Source organism: Pithys albifrons, chromosome 11, assembly GCF_047495875.1.
Source record: "Pithys albifrons albifrons isolate INPA30051 chromosome 11, PitAlb_v1, whole genome shotgun sequence".
Taxonomy (NCBI): Eukaryota; Metazoa; Chordata; class Aves; order Passeriformes; family Thamnophilidae; genus Pithys; species Pithys albifrons.
In genome coordinates this window covers 21,233,761-21,257,120 of record NC_092468.1, presented here as the reverse complement: position 1 = coordinate 21,257,120, position 23,360 = coordinate 21,233,761, and the positions used below count along the sequence as shown (strand labels likewise).

The window sequence follows — 23,360 nt, the reverse complement described above, 5'->3', positions numbered from 1 at the left end:
CCAGCTGCCCCATGTTCCCCCATGCCATAATGTCATTTATCAGTTCTTAAGGCTCACTTTGACTTTCCAAAATGTGTCAGCACATATCACTTAAAATCTTGTAGATTAGTATCTTCAGCTCCATTTCTGAAACTGGACTTGCCCCTCCTTTTCTTTCTTTCCTTTTACAGCATATCCAGAGATCAGTATTAAAGAGCACATCTGGCGGAGTAGCCCTAAAGAGCTCACAAAGTAGCTCCGAGATTGTTATCAGGCTTTCATTTGACTTCAGTAAAGATCATCTGTAGTAAGTTACTAAAGAGCTGATCTCTCTGGTGATCACCTGGGCCTGGTTGTGCTGTACTTAGAGCAGGGGGCCTCACAAGCAGAGCCCCGTTCATCCATGCTGCCTGTGTTGCATCCTGCCCCACACCACAACCGTGTGTGCTGGCATGGGGCTGTCATATGGATAGGACTGACACAGCAATATCTTGCACATAGAAAACACCCAGAATTTGAGAGCCTGGCCACAACTGCCCCAATGTGACAAAAAAGGCAGAGTGGGACATAACCATTGACCCTGTGGAGAAAAGGCAGATACAGATTTTCAAAGCACTCTTAGGAATTTTAGAAGTTCTTTAATGAAACTTTAAAGGCAAAAAGAGTCACTCTTATCTCCCTGCCTTCAAATAATGCTAGAAATTATAATCTCAGACTGTTTCAACACCTATGGCATACTCAGAATTGTAGAATCATGGAGTGGTTTGGGTCCAAACTCCCTGCCATGGGCAGGGACACCTTCCACTAGACCAAGCACCATCCAACATGGCCCTGAACACTTCCAGGGGTGGCGCAGCCAGTGCTTCTCTGGTAAAAATGTGCCAGGGCCCCACCACCCTCACAGAATTTCTTTAGATATGTAGTCTAAATTTCCCCTCTTTCAGTTGAACTCCTTGTCCTATCACTACAGTTCCTGACAGAGTTCCTCTCCAGCTTCTATGTAGCCCACTTTGGATACTGGAAGGGTGCTATGAGGTCTCCTTGCAACCTTCTCTTTCCCAGGCTAAATAGTGCCAGCTTGCCAAGAATATGTGAGTAAATCTGAGCAAATTCCTTCCTTGTGTAATAATTGAAGATTATCTTTCCAGGATAGCAAAAAATCTAGCTTTATCCAGACTTTTTTCTGTCTTTTAAAGGACTTTGATATACCAAAGCCTGTGAAAGAGAACCTGTGTTTTGGAGAAAGCCTGAGGGTTAGCCTACTTCAGGCTGCATCACACCCACTGAAGTTGTGCCAGTATATCTCTGGCAGTGGAATGAAGTGCTCTGGTGTGGGAAACTTCCCTTGTTTTTGCAATCTGCCTCTGTACTGGAAGTTTGCTGTAATGCTTTAGTGCTGCAAGTGACAGCCACCAGACTGAAACAGCTGTAAGGGACTTCTGTACCTTGCAGTGTTCAGCTTGTTTGGTCTCTCACAAAAGAAATCAGGTAAAATGCAAGGGAGTGAAAACTTCTGTTGTTTCAAAGAGCCACAGGAAAAGAGCAGTCCTTTTGTAGGCTTCAGCCACTTCACTAATATTAATGCAAAGGATTTAGTACCCTTGGAGGAGTGTTAAAAATTCCTACAGTAGAAGGCAAATGCTGAAAAAACACATCGGTTTATTCACTAGTCCTCACTTTTCCTCATGCATACTTTCAAAATTACAAAGGATGTAGTGACAAGTTTGTGTGTTTACTGATTCAATTCTGTAAATTGTTTACTTTGGTGAAATAATCGGGAATTTCTGAAGTCTGCCTGCTGGGCCAGCAGCATTGCCCAGGGAAGTTACTGTCCCTGGAGGGATTTAAAATGTGGCACTTCAGGACATGGTTTAGTGGTGGACTTGGCAGTGCTGGGTTAATGGTCCAAAAGGTCCTTTCCAACCTAAATGGATCTGTAATTCTGTGATTCCATGATCTCAAACAGCCAGAAAAGAGTGTATAACCCATGTAGCATGATACTATGCACATGTCATGGAGTTAAACTAAAATTGTGCACTTCTGAAATCATTAATCTTATTACTAATAAATACGTGGCAGAGAGCTACAGAAACAGACAAGAACTTTGCAAATGTTGCAATCACTCTTCTGTCTATTAAATGAATTTCATACAAAACTCCTGCTTAAGAAGCATTTTCAGAAGACTTGCTTATCTGACTCACAAGCAGAGGTACATTGCAGATGTCTACAGAGAAATATTTTTCATGCACTGAATAGTTCATATTCTCCTACATCTTTTTTTCTTATGGGAGTTCCTAGTCCTTTTAGTCACCTTACCCCTTATCCATGACTAAAATATGCTATTAATATTAGGATGTGCTGGTCAGCAAAGCGAGGAGCAGGATCCTCTGCTTCATGAATATCACATATACATTAATGTTCAAAGTGCTGCTGCTCACGTAATTCATTCAGGTTCGTTAGCTGATGTGAATTCTACAGAGATGGCTAAGATGAAAACAAATGTGCTCTTTAAGTTTAACCATCTCTCTTAAAAATTGCTTATCTTGCTCACATTCCTGTCTGAGTTGGTAAAGTTTAAAGGGCAGCAGAAAATTTCTGTACATGGCAATTACCATTCAATATTAATAGGTGTCGAACTAAAGTCCTAAGCTAGGAACTTGGAATCCAGAGGGAATATAAATTCTTCCCTCAAAATACACCCTCTATTCTTCCAGTAGGCATTGCTGCATTTATACTTGTACAATTTAACATTTGCTTTTAACAAAATAAAAGATGGTACTTGACTACACAGGGAATTGTAACTGGAAACCCAGCTAAGTTATTATAACACGTGCCTGGGCAGGTGGGGAATATTAAAGTCTTAAGTGTTACTGCTTTCTGAGACACAGCACTTGGAAAAACCCCTGTAAGCATGTCAGACCAGTTTATACACTCTTATTTTTAAAGTAGCATTTGTTGCTGTGCATTTTCTCACAGGCAGATATTATTTGTGTATAGCAAGACATTCTGCCCCTTACTTCCATCCAGCCACGAAGGTCACTGGGTTATCAAAGACTCATATGGACAGGACTCATTAGAGGGAAGTTTTGCGTCTCTTGTGATGTGAAATGACACTTTCATAGCCACCAGCCTGCTCCTGGTCTCTCACTGCATCACTGGGTTGTAGCAGTCCCTTACATTAGGAAAAATTCTGCTTTGGCCTTCCCTTCTGCATTAATTTGAATGTTCAAATTAGGCCAGAGCTTAAAGTAATTCAAACTAGAAAGGTTTTCAACTAAATGTTTTAAGTTTCCCAAGTCCATTATTTTATTTACTCTTCAAAAATGCTGGAATCACATTAGAAAAAGATTTATCTGAATGGCAAGCAGAAATCATTACCCAGGCAGATAAGCCTATAAAGCACTAAAATTTATCTTAATACAAAATACAGGGCCTGGTTGTGGCACTCTCTACATATTTGTCTAACGGACATGTAACAGAGAAATGGTCCAAATGAGCCTAATAAATCTCTTTTTTAAACTCACAAAAGACCACATCCCCACTTCCATAATTCTATTAGAGTCTGCTCCTCTGGAAGAGATAAAAGAAGAGATAACCTCTCCATTCAGAATATAAAATAGCAATTGTTCAGCTGATGATTGGAATATTTCCAGTAGAAGGACTTAATTATGGAACAAAATTAGCTCAATCTGACCTTTTTAGAGCATAATGCAAAACTAAGTTTTTTTGTAAATGTCTTCCTGGAATAACTAAAATAAGGAATAATTTACTTCCCTTTTTTTACAAGGGCAAAAGGTGGCAGAAAATGATAGCAGTGTTCTTGGTGAGATGACAATCCAAGGATAATAATAAGACAGTATTTGCAGAAAGAGATAATACATTTTAATAGACTAGCTGATGCAGTTTAAAAACAGAGGAGCTTTCAGACACATAAGCCCTTTTCAGCAAGAGCAGGTTCCCCTCTGTGACTCAAAATTGCAAGCTTAATAACCAGACAGTGCAATGCATGTGTCATAGGAATGCATTGAAATGCATGGTATCTATATTAATTACATACTGAAAGCTCCTCCTGGGATAAAGATAAAGCCTATTGTTCCAATCTCCACTTTATCTCTGTGATAAATAGGGATAAGTACCTGTACCCACAGACTGACAGGCTGGGTATGATGCTGTGTGTTAAATCATTTTTCTGCATGTGTTTAGTTCGATGAGTTTATCTGTACTGAGGCACCTCCTCACTGGAAAAAAACACAAAATGGAAAGAAAAACCTCATCTGTTTTATCAGTCCTATGTCTGACTTCATGACATTCTGAATTTTCCTAAGCCATGCTGATACTATTGCATACAGGAAAAAAGACATGAACAGGTGGTGATATTAACAGGCTTCTTATGGTTCTGAAAAATGAGATAGAAATGTTTCATGTCATGAAAGTCAACATCAATCATCATCCATCTTGTGTAGATATGGAAGTCAGCCAATGTGGTTCTTGCTGAGGAGGTGTGAGATATTTCTTTTGCATCAGAGCTGTTGCTCTGGACACAAGTCATAATTTGGTTAATATAGATGAATGAGGAGAATATTACTAATACTGCCTTTTTTTTTTTCCCTTTTTTTTTTTTTTTTAACTAAACTGAAAGCTCCCCCTCCTGGCACATTCCCTGAACTGAATGCAAAGGTTCCTAATGTCTACTTTTATGAAAAGGAGACATTTCCTCTAAGAGCCCTTTCACAAAGAATTTTTTAAAAAGTGATGTATTTATAGTTAACAAGGATTTCACATTTCCCCATTCAGCTTCGGAGCTTGATGTGAATTCATATAACACCAGGAGAATGCCCTAAGGCTTTACCTATAACTTTAATCTGTTGCTTTTCCAGGCAAAGACTTATTTGATTTCCACTTTGCCCACTATTATAGAGAGTAAAGGAAACAACTTTTTCAGGAAGTTTGAGTGTTCACATCTGTGTTACTTCTGGGTAATTGCTGTATCTCAGCTGTAACCCCACCATCTATTTTCCTAATCAGTGCCTTGGAATCATTTTGAGAAATCTACAGGATCTCTTTGAACCAAAGCTGCAGATGTGCTGAGAGCAGGTCTTGATCAGGCTGAGAGAATCTGCAAGCCAGGGAATGTTGAAAATCAAAGAGGGACATGTTTATGTCACAAGTTTGGTCACAGCTGTCATTGCTCTCATCTCATTGCTGCCTGTGTTCCAAGGACCACCAGGGTCCATCATTCCTTTAATCCCTCAAATCAGTGCAGTCACTTATGTGCTTAATATGATGAACTGATTTGTCACTGATTTCCCACAGTTCTATACTTATGCAAAGAAAGGGGAAGACTTTTCCAGCATGTGTAGCCACAGGAATCTGTAGTTTCCCTAAATTCCTACATTTTAATTTTCTTACAGTCCCTGGTACCATCCCTCAGTTCCAAGCAGGCTGACAAAGGCAGTGAGAGTGGTTAGGGAGCTTTCATTATATTTGCTTCATATTCAAAGGCATCATCTCTCTGTGACATTAAAAACTATTTGTGGGGGACAACATTCTACTGGAGCATGAAGACACGACTGAATACTTCTGTGCAGGAAGGATTGCGTGGAGGCCATGCTTTCACACAGACATGCACACCAACCCTCTGGCCACACAAGAAATGAAGGAGAGTGAGGCAGAGTAAAATAACATCATCATAATCTCAATTCTGTGCTGAGCTGCAATAGTAAAATGAGAATGTATGGGTTAATTATAATTATGACTTACTTTCTGGGCATTCCCTGAATATCAAGGTGGTGTTTTCCTCTGTGGTAGCAATGCTGCTTTGATTTTTATGCAGTTAATTCATAAATAATTGTAGAATAGTGGTTATTTTAGTCTAGTATAGTGTAACAATTTACTACAGCTACAGTGAATGAAATATGTACATTAGACTTGGTACATTAGGTCTGGAAGCAGAATTGCTGGCCTGGCACCCTGTGCCACTTTCCAGTTCACTCTCCATGGTAGCAAAAATCAGGATTGACCTACACAAACAGAGCTTCTTGCCCTAAATGCAGCAGAGCTCAACCGCTGAGGCAGTGAGGCCAATCAGCTCTCAGTGCAGTTTATAGCAGAGAAGGGCTGTTGGTATAAATGTCTACAGACAGGATAGAATAGCAAATGCAAACTTGGAAGTCAAATTAGAGTAATAAAGAAACAAATAACATGTTCATTACATACATGAATACAGGTATACACATATAAGTATCTGTATTCTTGTTAAATCCTTGTTTTATAGAGGTATAGATGTTTTATAGATATATGCACACGTGTCTTGTTCAAAATGTCTCAAAAGCTGTTTTTATTGTCACAATGAAACAGTAGGACTCCTTTGAGAGCTGTTTGTCTGCAAAACTACTGTAAACTTCTTTTGAGTAGGCTGTCTCCACTCAGGAGAGTTAAATCAGTAGGACCTCGAAGAGATTAGAAGACCCACTGATATCTAATTAATGGGGAAATAATTGTTGAAATGGTTGCATTTCTCTACGAAGCATGTACTGATAAAACAGTTATACGATTTAGTGAACATTAAAGCAGTTTGATATGCAAATGGAGGTTTGGACTACTTCATAATGCTGGATTGTTTAAACATTTGTTTATTAAGCTGAGAAAATTGGAAATGTCAACAAATGGGAACAAAAAGCAGTGCCTTTTATCAACAGAGACTTTCTTCAAAGTTTTTACTGTACCTCTTTTAGAGTCAGTAGGCTCTAATGGCAAGAGTAACAGCAATGCTAAATGTGAGGGTACTGCTGGGAGTAAAGTGTGAAAAAGCTGTTCCTGCACCTCACACATTCTGCAGCTTTGCCTCCAGTAGGAATAAAAGGGAACTATTGTAGTGCTCTCCAGATTACACCTGAGCTCTTATCTTTTTCCTGTTAAAGGGTCACGGAAACAACTTCAATTGTCTTTATCCATTTAATGCAGATTCAATTAACTCAGGTTAATGACTATGGGATGGAGCTCAGGGGGTTTAGAGCTGCTCTCAGTGTTCAACCCGGCTTGTCCTGTGACATAGGCTGCATTTTTGGGTGGAGAAAAAAGTAAAAGACAATGTGTTGCCTAGACATGACCAAACAGTCTACAGGGAAGTGCAATCATTACCTCTCAGGCATGTACAAAGCTCATGGCTGCATCCAAGTACAGAAGTGCAACACAGAGTTGACCAAATCCTGTACAAAACCCCTGCATCTTATCTGTTTGCTAAACCTTTATTCTTAAACTTGGTACAGCCAACAGAAAATCTTTGGTAGTAGTATGTTGTGACCTGTTAAGATTCAGATGAGTATTTTGCCTGGGATCTTCTTCTTTCCTACATTAATATATCATATGGAATAATTTTGAATATTGAATAATTTTGCTTCAGGAACTGTGTAAAATTGCAAATTTTTCCCAGGGAATATGGCAAATTATGTAGTTGCATGATATTTAACGGCATATACTTTTGAAATCTTGGAAGATTTAAACAGGATTGCTGAGAAGAGCACTTGCTAACCCTTCTTTTCTTTGTTTCCATTCACAGGATTTCTGAGCACTGGGGATCAAGCAGCAAAGGGGAACTATGGCCTCCTTGATCTAATTCAAGCTTTGCGATGGACTAGTGAAAATATTGGGTTCTTTGGTGGTGACCCACTAAGAATAACTGTTTTTGGATCTGGTGCAGGAGGTTCATGCGTCAATCTGTTGACTTTATCCCATTATTCTGAAGGTAACCGTTGGAGCAATTCAACCAAAGGTATTATGCAGGTTGCAAATTTTGACAATTTTGGTGTCTGCATGCCACCACCATTAGTACTATGTGATGTTCTGTATATTCTCTTTGTTTCTATGAACTATTGAGTTCAGCTCAATACTAGGAAAACTTTTTTAAAGGCTGTACAAGCCTCCTTCTCTCTCAGCTCTTCTGTGCATGTTTAAATTTTGGGTCACTTTCTTTTTTTTTCCTATGGAGCTTTGTAGAAGCACTTTATAGCAGACTTTTGAACAGCATTTTCTTGGTGCATAGTTTTTGTATCTTTTCTTTCCTACCTAAGGGTGTCCTTTTTGGAAAACCAGTCAGTCATGCTCACAGTAGATGAGGTCGTCTTTATTCAGACAGTTGTGAAAAGCATGTTTAGTTTCTCCTGAGGAGCAGAATTTAAAGAAAACTAAAATGACACAGTTTCTCTTTTCAGGCTAACAGCTGAAATGATTAAAACTATTATTTTGTGTGAAGGAAACAACTACTTAGTTCAGAAATCTTTTATCTGAAACTGCATGCACTTCACTTCCCGTCATCTAATAAAAGAATGGTTGAATGTTTTGCATGCATGATCCAAAATTGTCAAAGCATCCAAGTTGCAAATGGATTTTCTCTATATGTTTTTTCCTACTCCGTAACTAACACTTTTTCTCTCTAGTTGAGGCAGACAGCAGGAAATTAAAAACATGCTGTTTGAGGCACCCAATTTTTTTCTATGATTTTTGCACCATAGTTTCACAGTTTCTCTCATTTGCATGGCTCTTGCTGATTGATCACGTTACTTTGGTCTCACTGTTTTCACATATTTTTATCTGTATTTTTTAGTTTACCAGGAACATCACACTGTGCCCTGTGAATATAATCCTCCCCTAATTTCTATTGCTATATCTTCATGGGGGACTAATTGGCCAGTCATAAAAACATACTTCTGCTGACATTAAAAGAGCTGCATTTACCCCAAGTCATGGTGCAGAGCCCACTGAGGTCAACAGAAGTGACAGATTCTTTAGATCATGCTGATATGCTATTTTAAATGAGAGAAAAATATAACTTCTACAAGAAAAGTCAAGTGGAAAATAAGACTGTGGTCTGAATTTTAGTCTATTTTCACAATTCTATCTTTAATGTAATCTTTTTTTTCTTCTATAACTATCTGCTCTTAAATAGGAGATATTTCTGAGCTGGCCTATAAGAACAAGATGTAAGCATTACCTCATTGCACTCTAACCTAAGGGTCACACTGCACCATCTTCTTTTATCACAACTCTCAAAAACAACTTTGCCATCAAGGATTTAGCTTCAGGTGGAATGAGGAGACCTGGTTTATCCTCCCCTAACTCTTATGGGATGATAATATTGATCTTCTCAATGCAGAATGGCATTAATGCAAACTCCCACATTTACAACATCTACACAGTCATGTTGCCTCTTCCAATCTAGTGTTCCCAATACACAGCCAGAATTCTGATAGCAGCAAAATTTGTTTGGAGAAACTGCTGCAGTAAATTGCCAGCAGAACAGACCAAATCGTTTGGGAGGGGAACTGAAGAAGGCTCATTAAAGATTTCAAAGATTTCTTTTATAAGAAAGCAAACCCGTGCTTTGTTCAAACTTGGATTAAACAGAAAAATGTGCCACAATTCCATGTATGTTATGTTTCCTTCAGAGGTGGTTAGACCTGCCCCTAAAAAAAAAAAGAAAAGAAAAAAAAAAAGAAAAAAGAAAAATTGGTCAGTTTCAAAAAGAAAAGTTATTTCAAGTATTTTAACGTTTTTCCAATATTTTGACATTTCCAAAACCCCATTTATTTCACTTTATTTTTTTTCACATTCACATTTGAAAGCCGGAGAAAGACTTTTTACAAGAGCATTCAGTGGCAGGACAAGGAGTGAATGGCTTCACACTCACAGAGGGCACATTTAGATTGGATTTTAGGAAGGAACTCTTCCCTGTGAGGGTGGTGAGGCTGTGGCACAGAGAAACTGCCCCATCCATGGAAGTGTTCTAGGCCAGGTTGGATGAGTCTTGGAGCAACCTGGGATAGTGGAAGGGGTTCCTGACCATGACAGAGAGCTGGAATGAGTTTGTTTTAAGGTCCCTTCCAGCCCAAACAGTTCTATGATTATCAACCAGCCGATTTCATAAGCTGTAAATTCAGATGCTCACTTTTCTCCTGTAATTTCCCTTTGTCAGATTCCCTTGGCAGCTGAGAGGAGGAATTCAGCCTATTTCAAGATGGTGCTGTTTGTGGCCGCCCACCTGCAAGTGGGCACAAAGAACAGCACCCATCTTTAGGAAGTGTCTGAAAATACAGATGAAAATATGCAAATTATTATTCTTATTATTTATTTTGGTGATGCTTTGAATAGGAGTCTCAAAGCACTACGGTCCATTGAACATTTAAATCTTCTTTCCATCAGTCTGAAGCCCATAAGCAATAATAATCATACACATTATCAGATAAAAATGTGAGGTACAAACTTCTTCCAGGAATTATGCAACAGAATGGAAATAATTTTTCATACCTTTGTTCATTTTTCACTACATGGTTTGAGTGGAGGAATATTTCTCTAAGCATTCTTCAGCAGAAGGAGGGATGTTCAGCTTCCCTTTCTCAGAAAGCTTTAGGACCAGAGGACTTGACCACTTTTACTTAATCCAGCATTTGATGTTTATGTAGCACTTAGCAAGCCATAGTGTTTATATCAGCATTTTCTTATACTTAGCTTACAATTTCTGTCCTTGTTCAGGCATATTTAATAAAGGAATAAAAACAGATTTACAAAATATGCAAAAAAACTCACACACATTATGAGGTATCATGAAACACATCTTTTTGAAAATTCAGCTTTGTCATTTAGTTACATTTATTACAATGCCTGGATCCTCTGTGGTAATTCCACCGACTTTGGGCAGATTTATGCTAGCTCAATATCTGACCTTATAAACATGCAAATATATTTTTAGCTGTTTTATAGCTCTAGTTCATTCTTTTTTTTCTCATCTCATGCAAGGAAATAATATCTTGGATATGACTACTCATAAATTTAAGGAGAGGCTTAAGTTTACATATTTCAGTCTCTACACCTATCTTATTTTAAGACTTTGGGATTTGGATCTAATACAATCCAGAATGATTTTAAAATTCCTCAGAAGCTTGTCAAATGTTTCCTGCCAGCAAGAGATTCCAGCTAACTTGTGAGTGTACAGGGTCTGGTGCTGTAAAAGTGTGTCTCTGATTTGATTTAGAGGCTATGGAAGTTTTCTATCAAGAGGAATATGTTACTTATCAAAGTAAAAGCCAACTTGTGCATTATTGGAATAAATTTCTGAGGAAAGTTGAGATCTTTACTCCAGCTTCTTTAGTGGGAGTCTCCAGCTATGGACCAAAGCAGCACTCTTATGGAAATGAAGTGAGCAGAGCCAGATGTCACTTCCACTCTCCCAGTAACCCTCCCAGCATCAGTGGAATGATGCCGAGTGCCTGTCAGCATAACTAAAACCAAATATTGATGCATATATCTTCAGTCAGTGTAACTTTTGGATGCTGTAGACCATTTCATGCTACCCTTAGTGCACTATAAGAGGCAGGATCCAGTATAATGTCCAGTAATTAATGCAAAGATATCCTACTGAAATGAACTTTCATGACCAAAGCAAATCAACCCAACCAAGCAAGCAAAAAACCCCAGAAATGTCACAGTTACCTAAACATAGTCTAAGTTCCTCAGCATATTTTGCACAAGGTTCAGACTCATAGTCTCTTTTAGAGACCAAATTACCCTTCACGAATGGAATGGGGAAAGACAAAGACCCAACACAAAGGGAGCAAAAGAGGTGTGCACAATAAGGGTGGAGTTTTGATTGGGTAGAATTCCTAGTCCAGAGTGCTAGTTAAATCAGCATAAATTCAAATTAATTGCACTGAAGTCTTTGGGATTTGCTGCAAGTTTATATGCAGTGCTGGATCATTCTCTCTCCCTTAAATGAATACCTCAACATATGTTTAAATCTCCAAATTACAAAGCTTAATAGTGTAAAATATATCAGTTCCATTTTTATGTAAGTGTGATAAATATAAACCTGCATTTAAAAAGCACCTTACAAGAAAGGATTTTGACTTAGGATTTAATAGCTGCCTGGTACCTTCTCATCTGTTACTCAGAACATAAACATTTGAAATGATAGACAATTCAAAAGCATTGCACCTCTCAAAGCAGGTTTAATCCCAACCAAAACATAAAGAAGTGTATTAGGTTTATTTAATACATTGTTGTATGCATGCAACTTCAACCCATTTCAGAGACTTGGTGGCTTTTCCTTCCACCTATAAATTGCTTTAATTTTAAGAAATTCTTTCAAGCTGATAGTGTTATCCTACATAAGGTAAAGCCACTTCTTTTTGTTCTTCCTGAGTTTCTTTTGAAAATCTGTTCCTCAGCTGGACTATATTAAGGTAGAATCATTTGCTTCAGCACATATTGCATTTATTTTGTGCACATTACCTGTGATACAATGGCAGTCAGATTTCATGTATTTGAGTACTGTTAAGATTCAGATATCTCTTCTGTTAAAGTTTTCTATTGTTTCAAAGAACTCTTTTGAATCTTTCAAGTGTGTGGCTGTTTCAAGGTCACTTCAGTAGTTTTCAAATATTTCTCCCCACAGGACTTTTTCAAAGAGCAATAGCTCAAAGTGGAACAGCTCTCTCCAGCTGGGCAGTTAGTTTTCAGCCTGCAAAGTATGCCAGGATGTTGGCCACAAAAGTGGGTTGCAACATGTCAGACACTGTAGAACTGGTAGAATGTCTACAGAAGAAGCCTTATAGAGAACTTGTCGACCAGGACATTCAACCAGCAAGATACCATATAGCCTTTGGACCAGTAATCGATGGCGATGTGATACCAGATGATCCTCAGATATTGATGGAACAAGGAGAATTCCTCAACTATGACATCATGCTGGGAGTTAACCAAGGGGAAGGGTTAAAATTTGTTGAGAACATCGTGGATAGTGAAGATGGCATATCAGCTAGTGATTTTGACTTTGCAGTTTCTAACTTTGTCGATAACTTATACGGATACCCAGAAGGCAAAGATATATTGAGGGAAACCATTAAATTTATGTACACCGACTGGGCAGATCGACACAATCCTGAGACCAGAAGGAAAACACTGCTGGCTTTGTTTACTGATCACCAGTGGGTTGCACCAGCAGTGGCTACAGCAGATCTTCACTCGAATTTTGGATCGCCTACATATTTCTATGCCTTCTACCATCATTGCCAGACAGATCAGGTACCTGCATGGGCAGATGCAGCCCATGGAGATGAGGTTCCTTACGTACTAGGAATCCCCATGATTGGTCCTACTGAATTATTTCCTTGTAATTTCTCCAAAAATGATGTCATGCTAAGTGCAGTGGTGATGACCTACTGGACAAACTTTGCAAAAACTGGGTGAGTACGAGAGAATGAATGGTCTTGTATGCAAGCTCAAGGTGGAATGGTGCAGTGCTTTTCATTGCTTATTTCCATTGGGAATGCCTCTGTACTTGTAGGATGAATAAGGGATTAAGAATTGGGTTGGATATTTATGTTTATTGTCATGTTTCTCAGCTCACTATCATATTCTAGCAAAAAAAGGGAAAAATATCTTTACGGCCATTCTGCATGAAGAAATTTCTAAACATACAGAAATATAATTATGGGAACCCCAGAAAAGTGTAAAACTAAGCATTTAAGGTATGTGTAGAGTTAAAAATAGCTACATTAGTAATTGACTTTACCCCAACGCTGACATTTTCATCCCTTTAGACAGAAAATGACATAAATATTGCATCAAATACAATACAGTTTATTTTAATAGCACAGTTTTTCTTAAATTGATGATTCTGACCATAAAATATGTGACTTTAAACTTGGAAAGTGTTGCCATTTTCATTTATTCTTCTTTCACTGGAAGCTCAAAAGAATTTATTACCTTAAACCATTGCTATTTTTGAATATGTGTTGCACTGAGTTTTGCTCTGCCATGATCTTTCCCCTCTGGAAGGCCACAGATGCTGCATGTGAATGGAAATGTTGAGCTCTGTGAGCTTTATATTGCTAAAAGAGAAAAGCAAAGCTTCCTTTCATACTTGTCTCTCATGGATGTTTGTCCACATCACCACACTGGTGGCAGTCTGTTCTTAGCAGCACAAGATTTCAGTGTGAGAGAGCCACTGACATTTTGGGGAACTAGGGGAGTCACTGAAGTCCAAGTAGAAGAAGGGTTCATTTACATAATGCTGTTTCTAATCCAGATTATCAAGGCCTCTAATTTTAGGAAATAGCACTCTGCTCTGTCCACAGGCAGACTTAAACATTTAGTATAAAATCCTAATTATGTTAATTTTATAATTCCGTTTGAAATGCTTTGTAACATTGGAGATATTTCTTTTTTTTTAGTGACCCCAATCAACCAGTGCCGCAAGACACAAAATTCATCCATACAAAACCAAATCGTTTTGAAGAAGTAGCATGGACCAGATATTCTCAGAAAGACCAACTCTATCTTCACATTGGATTAAAACCACGAGTTAAAGAACACTATAGGGCCAATAAAGTGAACCTTTGGTTGGAACTGGTACCTCATCTGCACAATCTTAACGACATTTCACAGTATACCTCTACCACAACTAAAGTGCCATCGACTGATAATACTTTCAGACCAACAAGGAAAAATTCTGTTTCAGTTACTTCAGCCTTTCCTACAGCCAAACAAGATGATCCCAAACAACAGCCAAGCCCATTTTCAGTGGATCAAAGGGACTATTCAACAGAATTGAGTGTCACTATTGCGGTTGGCGCATCTTTGCTGTTCCTGAACATTTTGGCCTTTGCAGCGTTGTACTACAAAAAGGACAAGCGGAGACACGACGTCCACAGGAGATGTAGCCCACAACGTACTACTACCAATGATCTTACCCATGCACAAGAAGAGGAGATAATGTCCCTCCAAATGAAGCACACTGACTTGGATCATGAATGTGAGTCCATCCATCCACATGAGGTGGTTCTTAGGACCGCCTGTCCCCCAGACTACACGCTAGCTATGAGAAGGTCTCCTGATGATATTCCCTTAATGACACCCAACACCATCACAATGATCCCCAACACTATACCAGGGATTCAACCCCTCCACACATTCAACACATTTACCGGAGGACAGAACAATACTCTGCCCCATCCTCATCCCCACCCCCATTCACATTCAACAACCAGGGTATAGCCAGACAAGACGAAACAAACTTTATTTTTTGATGGATTACAGTAGGTGATATTACTGAAGATTACTTGGCTTTCAACCTACAAGACTCTTACTATTTAAATATGGAGGAATATTATGTGAATATACATATCAAGAACTTTTGGGGTTTTGGAAAAAATGAATTGTACATATATCAAATGAACTTAAGAAACAAACAAAAGAAAAGAAAAAAACAAAATCAAAAAACGCAACTGTTTGCAATTGCTTGAAGCAGTTGTCCTGAATGATACTTTTTCATTCACATTCAAGTATTAATTTTTTGAAGATTTAAGTTACATAATGGAATTAGGCATGTGCAACACAAACAGGAAAGAACTTTGACTGGAAATTTTAAAAACCTATAAATATGCACAAGGGACACACTAATGGAATGTCAGATAATTTTCACCAATTTTTATTTGGACCTGTTTTCTTGTGTAGACCATATTTACATATTTGAATAAGTACACAAAGCACCAATGCTGTTAAGGCCTTAGAAAGGGGCTCATGCTGAAATCTGCCAGTCAAAGAAGTTTTACAGCCTGGCAGGTACAACATTATCACATAAGTGCTGTCAGTATAAAAGTTGTGGGAATAAAGGAAACTGGATATTTTTAGCACGATGTGCATGATAATTTATATGCTTGGTGGCTGTGCTGCTGATTAAGCCGTAATTAAAATTCTTCTCATCCCATTGGAGTTTTTAATAGAAGCTTTCTCCATCAATTGGCACAACCTAAAGAAGTTTTTTAAAGGGGCAAAAGTAATTACAGTAAAATATTTCATGGTAGATTCAGAAAGAGAAGGAATTGCAACAGTTCTTAAAGGTATTTATGGCACTCTAGGTATACACTGGTGGACCCTCACTGATATGAATCCCAGACAAAAAAAAAGTGTGTTATTAGTGTTGTTTTTTTCCTTTTGACCTAAATAATTTCTAACTTTAAAATAACTATAACTTTAATGGAATCTCATTTGTTGAAGGATTTATAATTTGCTGTGATTTAGTTAAGATATATTTAGTTCAAATTGATAAGGTAAAGTGTGTCCAAAATTTAAATGCAAAGACATTTTGCCGTATAAAAATGCCCCGATATTACAGCTCTGATTACACCTTTTAATTTATTGTTTCAACTCATGTTGCATGTTAAAAAGTTTAATTACAAGACTTAAAAATAATGTTAATTCCATTTTTGCTATACATTAGCTTTGCCATTCCAATGAATTCTTTAGACCAGATGGCAAGAGTGTAGAAACAGAGGGTAGGTAAGAATGGGGGGAGAGCCAATAACTGGAAATTTAAAAATCTGAATACTACATATGTTTGTGTGATTTGAAGTGAATGTTCTAAAATCACAAGAAATTTTTCATTCCCCTTTTGCTTTCCAGTAATTCTATACCATGGTCCTTTCAAAATGTTTGTATATGTAATCAGATGTACATTTATATAAAAGAAATAATTGAGATGGACTTAAGAGCACATCCCTGATACTTTCTCTCTTTCCTGTACTATATTTCTATTAGACTAAAGTTATGTGATTTTTTTTTACATTTTTTCAAATTACTAGCAATTTTGATAGTTTGTAAGATAATGCGAAGAACTTTCTCTGACAAACTAACTGCAGTAACAGAAACATTTCTTTTCAGTTACTCTTTTTCAAGAATGAAAGCTTATTACACACAAAAATTGTATACTACTTGATGGAAAATTACTTTGTATTTCTTGGCCATATTACTGGTCACTGAGTGAAATAAAGATAATCTGGATAACGAATATTATTCCAATGTTAAGAGACCTGATCTTTGCTCATTAAAGAGCTAAAATGTTTATTGCTGTTTTGTCATTTTTTAATGAAGTAATGGTAACTGTCTCAAATAAAGAGTAATATCTTAAGACCAGTCTGGTTCTTGAAGACATGAAAATGCCTTCTACAACTATTACAACTGCATGTTTATTGGGCTGCCCCACCTTCGACCATTTCTTACAGAAATATTGATATTGTGACTGTATGGTGTCAGAGCAGGATGGGTAAATCTCCTCTAGATTTCAGGAATTAGTTAAAAATGCAACATTGACACCAAAAAAAAGAGCCAAGGAACAGGCTTAATTTAAATAAATCTGCAGTATTCTATGATAGGGAAAAAAATCACCTGGGTTTTATTTAGGTGATGAAACTTTTATATTGCTGGGAAGTTCAAAGTATGTTTGCCGTGTTGAGCACAGACATTAAAACCGAGGCTGAAACCAAAATAAAGTACTGCAATTCCAGTTATTTTATTTACCAGTCTAAAAAAGAAAAGAAAAATAAACAAAATAAAACCAAACAGAAAGCCATGTATTTAATTAGTGGTTGTTACAGTCCCCAGTTTTAAATTAAGGTCTTTTTGTAGAAGCATAAAAAATAGTCTTCAAAATCCAGGGTGGTCTGTGTGCAATTTCTGCCTGATGTGGTTGTGCTTTTAGACTGTGACCTGCCAATGTAAACCAATAAAAAGAATTGTCTGCCATCTGATAATTATTGTTTAATAAGAAGATTGTATTTTGCTATGTTGACGAAACAAAACAAAAAAATACAAAAATATTGATGGCCATAAAACAAGATATTAATGAAATATGATTTTATGTGCTTTTCTTAACTTTATCAAAACCAAAATAACTTTCTACTATAGTTTATTTGTGGCCATATATCTATATATCTCTCTATATACAGTATCTGGTAATTGTTTACTTTTATTAGTTACAAAATAAATGATTTAGGTAAACCAAGCATGACACTACACTTCATTTCTGTCAGCCAAGAGTATTCAAAATGTGAAAGATGAAAGCGACAACATAAATTTTGTCACTCCTGTTTGGGGAAAAAAAAAAAAAAAAAGAAGTCCATTCCTGTGATGCAGATACTGTGAATGATGTTTTAGTGGCAACTTTATAATGACATTAGAGCAGCTGCCTTTCCAAAAGTAAGATGGTGTCCCACACTTTAATACAACATTAAGAAAGATCAAGAGATGTTTTAAAGCTGAAATGAAAATATAGGTATTAGTTTTGGAGTATCTTCATTATGCCTCATGGAATATAAGTTTGTTCTTTTAAAAATATTTATCTGTTAGATTTGTTTTCCATGGTAGCCTATAAGAAAGCAAAACTGAGTGTGATATTTAATTTCTTGTATCATCCTTGGACCAGATTTCCAATAAAATTAGGGTATCAGTCAGTCTTTGGAAGTCCAGTAAAAATATGAAAAAAGCCTGCATTTATTGCTTTCACACTTTTGTAAATATGTTTGCAGACCTTTTTAAGAAAATGTATTCTACCATTTTGAGAAAAAAAATAACAATGGAATCATTGTCTCATTTATCTATTAAAATTACAGGCAATATAATGTGCTGTGCTGACATTTCTAGGAGAAATAAAACCGATAAAAACACATTTCTCTCCATGGTATCTCAGTTGGTTATCCCTGGTACTCACCACACACGGAAGGCTTGGAAGGCATGGATGAACTTCCTGAATACAATTTCCCAATGGAAAATGTAGCAGCAGTTCTTTTTATGGGTACTAAACATGGATTCCTGTGTCACGAGTCTGTTAATTATTGGATATTTTTGTTACTCAAACAGCCTGAAAACCAGACGAATAGAGGTCTAGCAAATAAACATGTTACAGCTTTCAAGACACCACTGCACAGGCGATGCTGAAATTTCTGTTGCAGCTTCACTGGGAGATGAAACAACTGACTTCACAGGAAGCTGTCAAACATCATGGCATTCCTTTGGTGTTTGTAAGCTGTTTTTTTCCTGTGATGTTAGTCTAAAATATTGGCCTATCCCCTCCCTTTTTTTTTTTTCTCTAGTAACAAACAGTTACAGATTGTCACTTTCTAATGTAAGTGAACATTAGATAATTTAATTATTATTGTGAAAAATGTGCTCCCAAATAAATTAGATTAACGGGAAATTCCCTGCAGAGGTTTTGTTATTTTTCATTCAAAGCTCTTGTCAAAATATCTGTTGCAAGAGTTCAGGTTTTGGGGTTTTTTTTCAGTCTGCAAGCTAAGGGACTTTCTCCAAATAATATTAAAAATCTCTTTTTCTATTTGAAATAATAACACTATAAGATTAAGATGTCCTCCTGAGACCTCCAAATAAATATGAACAATTTGAAACATGGCAGATGGATTTCACTCTAAACATTCTAATGTGATATCATTCTGGCACATAAAGACATTTGTATGCAGACTAGAAAGCAGCAGCATTTGATAAGGTGTTCAAAAGAACTACGGAGCAGAATCGATGAGTTCATCACCAGCCAAGCACAAAGTCCCTTTTCTCTTAGGTTCTGTTAATGCTATTGTATAATTATTTCTTATTTACAGGTTCAGTAAAATCTTAACTTTGTGAAATGGGAAATGGTTAGAACAAGGTAATGAACTTTATCTGGTGGAAAATGTTCAGGGAAAGAATCTTGTTGAGAGTCACCAAGGAGGTGTAGATTTTTATATGCAACCTGCCTTTGTTCCTTTTTGTTGAGGTTATTCTCAGTAACTCGTACATGTGGGAAACATCATTTCTGTAATAAGCTTTAGTTCTGAAAAGGAATTTAAGTATTGTGTGTAAATTGTGGACCCAAGCCTATTCTGAGTCTCGTGTCCCTTGCTACTGGGAGGAATGACAAACCTCATAGAACTGCAACAAATTGATACAAGTAATTTTTATATAGTATCTTGAAATTTATTTTTTCATTTGAAGATAAAAGTACAGTCACAGAAGTAGAAGTCATGTATTTGTTTGTCACAGGAAATGCCTTTTTGTATATATACATCTTTGTCTCCACATGCAAATCCACATGCACTACTCCAGACAATAAAGGAGATTTCAAAAAATGTGACTAACTAGGGAATTTTACCTTTTTGCACCACTCAAAGGTGTGGAGGCAACACCTGTACATTCTGAATTCTCCACCGTTATTGACCAGATGCTCAACTGATGACAATTTTTTTAGCACCAGCTGAATTAGTATTTATTGTAGGACCTTTGAAACCAATGAAGCCCTGACAATTTACACCAACTATTGATCTGCTTCCGGACCTTTAATGTTCCTCATGGCTCATCTCACCATCCAATTTTGAATATCTTCTCATGCACATGAACACCCACTCACAGAAATTATTACAAGGATAACTACCTAATTTATGAACATCATCAGGCATTAAAATGTGCTTTTAAATATGCTTACACTTATTTTTACGTAAGGCCAAACCTCAGAACAAAAAGACTGTTCTATATATTAAAAAAAAATCCATGGAAATTACACTGGTGCAAAGAATAGGTTTGCACCACAGTTGCAGCCTTAACATGCTGTATTAAGTTTTATGTCAAAATCTTTATAAAGAGGAACATTCAGTTCTGTCTGATCCTCAAATCTATATGTTGACCTATATGTCAAAGGCACAATGACACTTTACAGCAGTTGGAAGACATGCAATTGGACCACATGTTGCTACAAATTCAGGACAGAAATAGCTGGATTTTCTCTGACATCTGAATTTTCCCCTCTCAATGTCAGCAATGCCAGGAATTCAGAATCTATGAGCTTAGCTTTATAATGATGTTATTTAGAAAAAAAACTAAATGTGGAGTTCTTAAGTTGATAGGACTGGGCAATTCATACCCAGGTTTTTCATTTTACAGCTGTAAAGAGCAAGTAACTCTTCTCCAAATGGAAGTTGATAACACTGGCAACCAGAGGTGATAATACCAGAGCTCAATGAACAGGGGGTTCATGAAAGACTGTATGAGCTGCCAACATTTTAAATGCATTATTAAAAATACAAAAAAGACAAATTTTTCATCTAGTGAGTTTCTTCAGCTACTGAGGAAGTTAAGGAGAATTCTGCTGTTGCCTTACTGAAAGAAGGATCAGTTCAGAAATCTGTGTGAAATCCTGTGAGGTCCATAGAAGAGTTAACCAGCTATCTCCATGGCTTCTATAAAGTCTTTGGATGTTTCCAGACCTCGCTGAGTCATTTTATCCACCTGTATTTCTGCAAAGAGCAGTATATATGTTCAGGTATTCATGCTCAGTGACTGAATATAGACAAGATTCTTCCCAAAAAGACACGCCCCTGTGACACTGTAAAATCAGCCAACACAACTTATTTTTCAGCAGTTCTTACAAGCTTGGTCTCAGCACCCGGCTTTGGGCTGGAGCTGGACTGTATCTCATGGGTGTGAAGGATGGAAAAGAAAATCCAGGAAGGCAAGGCAGTCATAGGCCAGACCTGGTGCAAAACACTTGCCTTTTTCCTGGAATAAAGTGAGGAGTCGGGCAGGACTTTCTGGCAGTTTGGGAAGGTGAGATGTACAGCACACTTATTTTGTCTACTAATTTGTAGAAACAGCTTCAGCAGTCATTTTTATCAATTAAGAGGATAAGGAAAGGTCTAAAAGTAATATATGGTTCATTTGACACCAAATGCATTTTCTGAAAAAGCCATGCAATATTTTAGTGATTGATGACCAGATATATGGTCACACAGTGGTTTTTTTCTACTTTTCACAAGGTTATTCCTCTGTAGTGGTGATATTTGGCTGAACAGATTAATAAATTTTGCTCTTATTTGCACACAGGTAAATCTAGAGTAATTTCATGAAAGTGGAAATGTGGACCTTCACTATGGCAAAAACATGCAAACCCAATTATTCTTGCTCAGCTAGTGGAGATTCTCTTGCTGAAACATATGCTGACTTTTTGTTTAACATTAATCAATTTGCCATAAATATATTTTTCTCTCCTCAGTTATTAACTGAATAAGTGTCCCTGCTTTCCTCAGAAGATGAAGATAACAGGATCCATTGGTTTCTTCTCATGAATCATGACTTTGGTGTCCAAGTTTGGAAAACGTAATAGAAGAAAAAAAACAAGCCACAGTTTGGGGTTTGGGAGTTTTTCCTTTTTTTAAATTTTCTATAGGCATATGTGGGCATCTTGATTCTCTGGAGGCTGACCAGACCCCAGCAAAGGATACAACCTTAATTGCTGCAGCCAGGAACCTTGTTGGGAATTGTCCTTTTTCCTTGTCCAGGAGGAAAAGGCAGGGTTAAGTTCATGAAAGGAACCTTTTCCTAAAAAGACACTTCTAACTGTAGCTCTGAAACCCACTAAGGAAGCATGAAGACACTTCCAAATTCTGTGGTGCTTGACAGAAGAAGAAACATGTCAAATTTAATAAAATATTGGTAGAATTTGCAAAACTTTGACTGTGTTCTAAAACTGCATGTGAATCCCTCTTTGACTCATACTTGTCCTGGTTTCATTCTACAATTCAATTTAGGGATTTTATTCTAAAACTGGAGACATTTTTGTTTTACTAAGTTGTTTCAGTACAGATCATTGCTAGGTGCAGTTTGTTGTCTCTAATTCATTTATCTTTGACTCAAATATCATAATCCTTTCAGTTCTGATTTTCTTTTTTCTTACTTCCTCAAAGTTTTTGTTGGTGTTAACAGTTTCTGTGATAAGTGCAATTTTGTTCTTCATGCCCTCTCACATCGTTGCTACTGTCTCACACGAGCGTAAATCTTTGAAATAATTTAAATATCTGTTTTCTTCATTTTATCAGTTGTCTTTTTCATTCTGATGGAAATTTTACTTTAACTTATTTTTCTTGTAGTTGCATATCTGTCCTGTTTGGGTTGAGAATGAAAATCTAGTTACTCTGGTACCTCTGGGATGGCCAAGATCAGTTGCTTGTGGGTAGGTACAAGAACCCCTTCAGTCAATAAAGACAGGCCTGTGCCAGGAAGTTCACAGTCATAACTGAATTATCCTCACACACATCCAAGATGGTAATTTTTCCCTTTGAAAGATGCCAGAGGTGCAATTTCCCAGGCATACAGCCAACCTTGGGCTAAGGCAAGCATGTGCCTCCAGAAATAAGCAGAGACTCATAAACTCTGCTGCTTGCTAGATTAAAAAGCTTAAAAATTAATATTTTCTAGCTCATGGCCATGCTTCAGACAAGTGTTGATGTATTTTTGTGCTGTGCAGACACTCAGACCTCTGTTCTGAAGTGAGGTTTCTGGTGGTGCCTGTCGCTGTGCTACAGCTGAGCTCCTGCTCACTCCTCCCTGCAGGAAACAGCCAAATTCCTATCGGCTGCACCTGGGAAAGACGAGCACCTCCCCTGGCAGAAGGGAATGAATTACAGATGGGCAGCAGCAAACTCAATTTTCTACTGGTTTACAACTTGAAACAGAGCTTTGCTTCCCTTCTTAAGGAGCAGAGGGAGGGCTTGGTGGTTTGGCTATGATTG

The 23,360-nt window shown here is 37.4% G+C and overlaps 1 protein-coding gene across 7 annotated transcripts in view; it reads left to right on the top strand.

The window, feature by feature from the left end:
* Positions 1–17,553, top strand: part of NLGN1 (neuroligin 1) — a 391,414-nt gene extending 373,861 nt beyond the window's left edge. For 4 of the 7 annotated variants that reach the window (XM_071566521.1, XM_071566514.1, XM_071566519.1 and 1 more), the window contains 3 exons: positions 7,538–7,750; positions 12,425–13,214; positions 14,205–17,553. In XM_071566521.1, the coding sequence (XP_071422622.1) occupies positions 7,538–7,750; positions 12,425–13,214; positions 14,205–15,027 (1,826 nt within the window). In that variant the 3' untranslated portion in view covers positions 15,028–17,553. The remainder of the gene's footprint in view (positions 1–7,537; positions 7,751–12,424; positions 13,215–14,204) is intronic. The other 3 variants (XM_071566520.1, XM_071566518.1, XM_071566515.1) reach the window with 1 other exon arrangement.
* Positions 17,554–23,360: the final 5,807 nt, after the last annotated feature.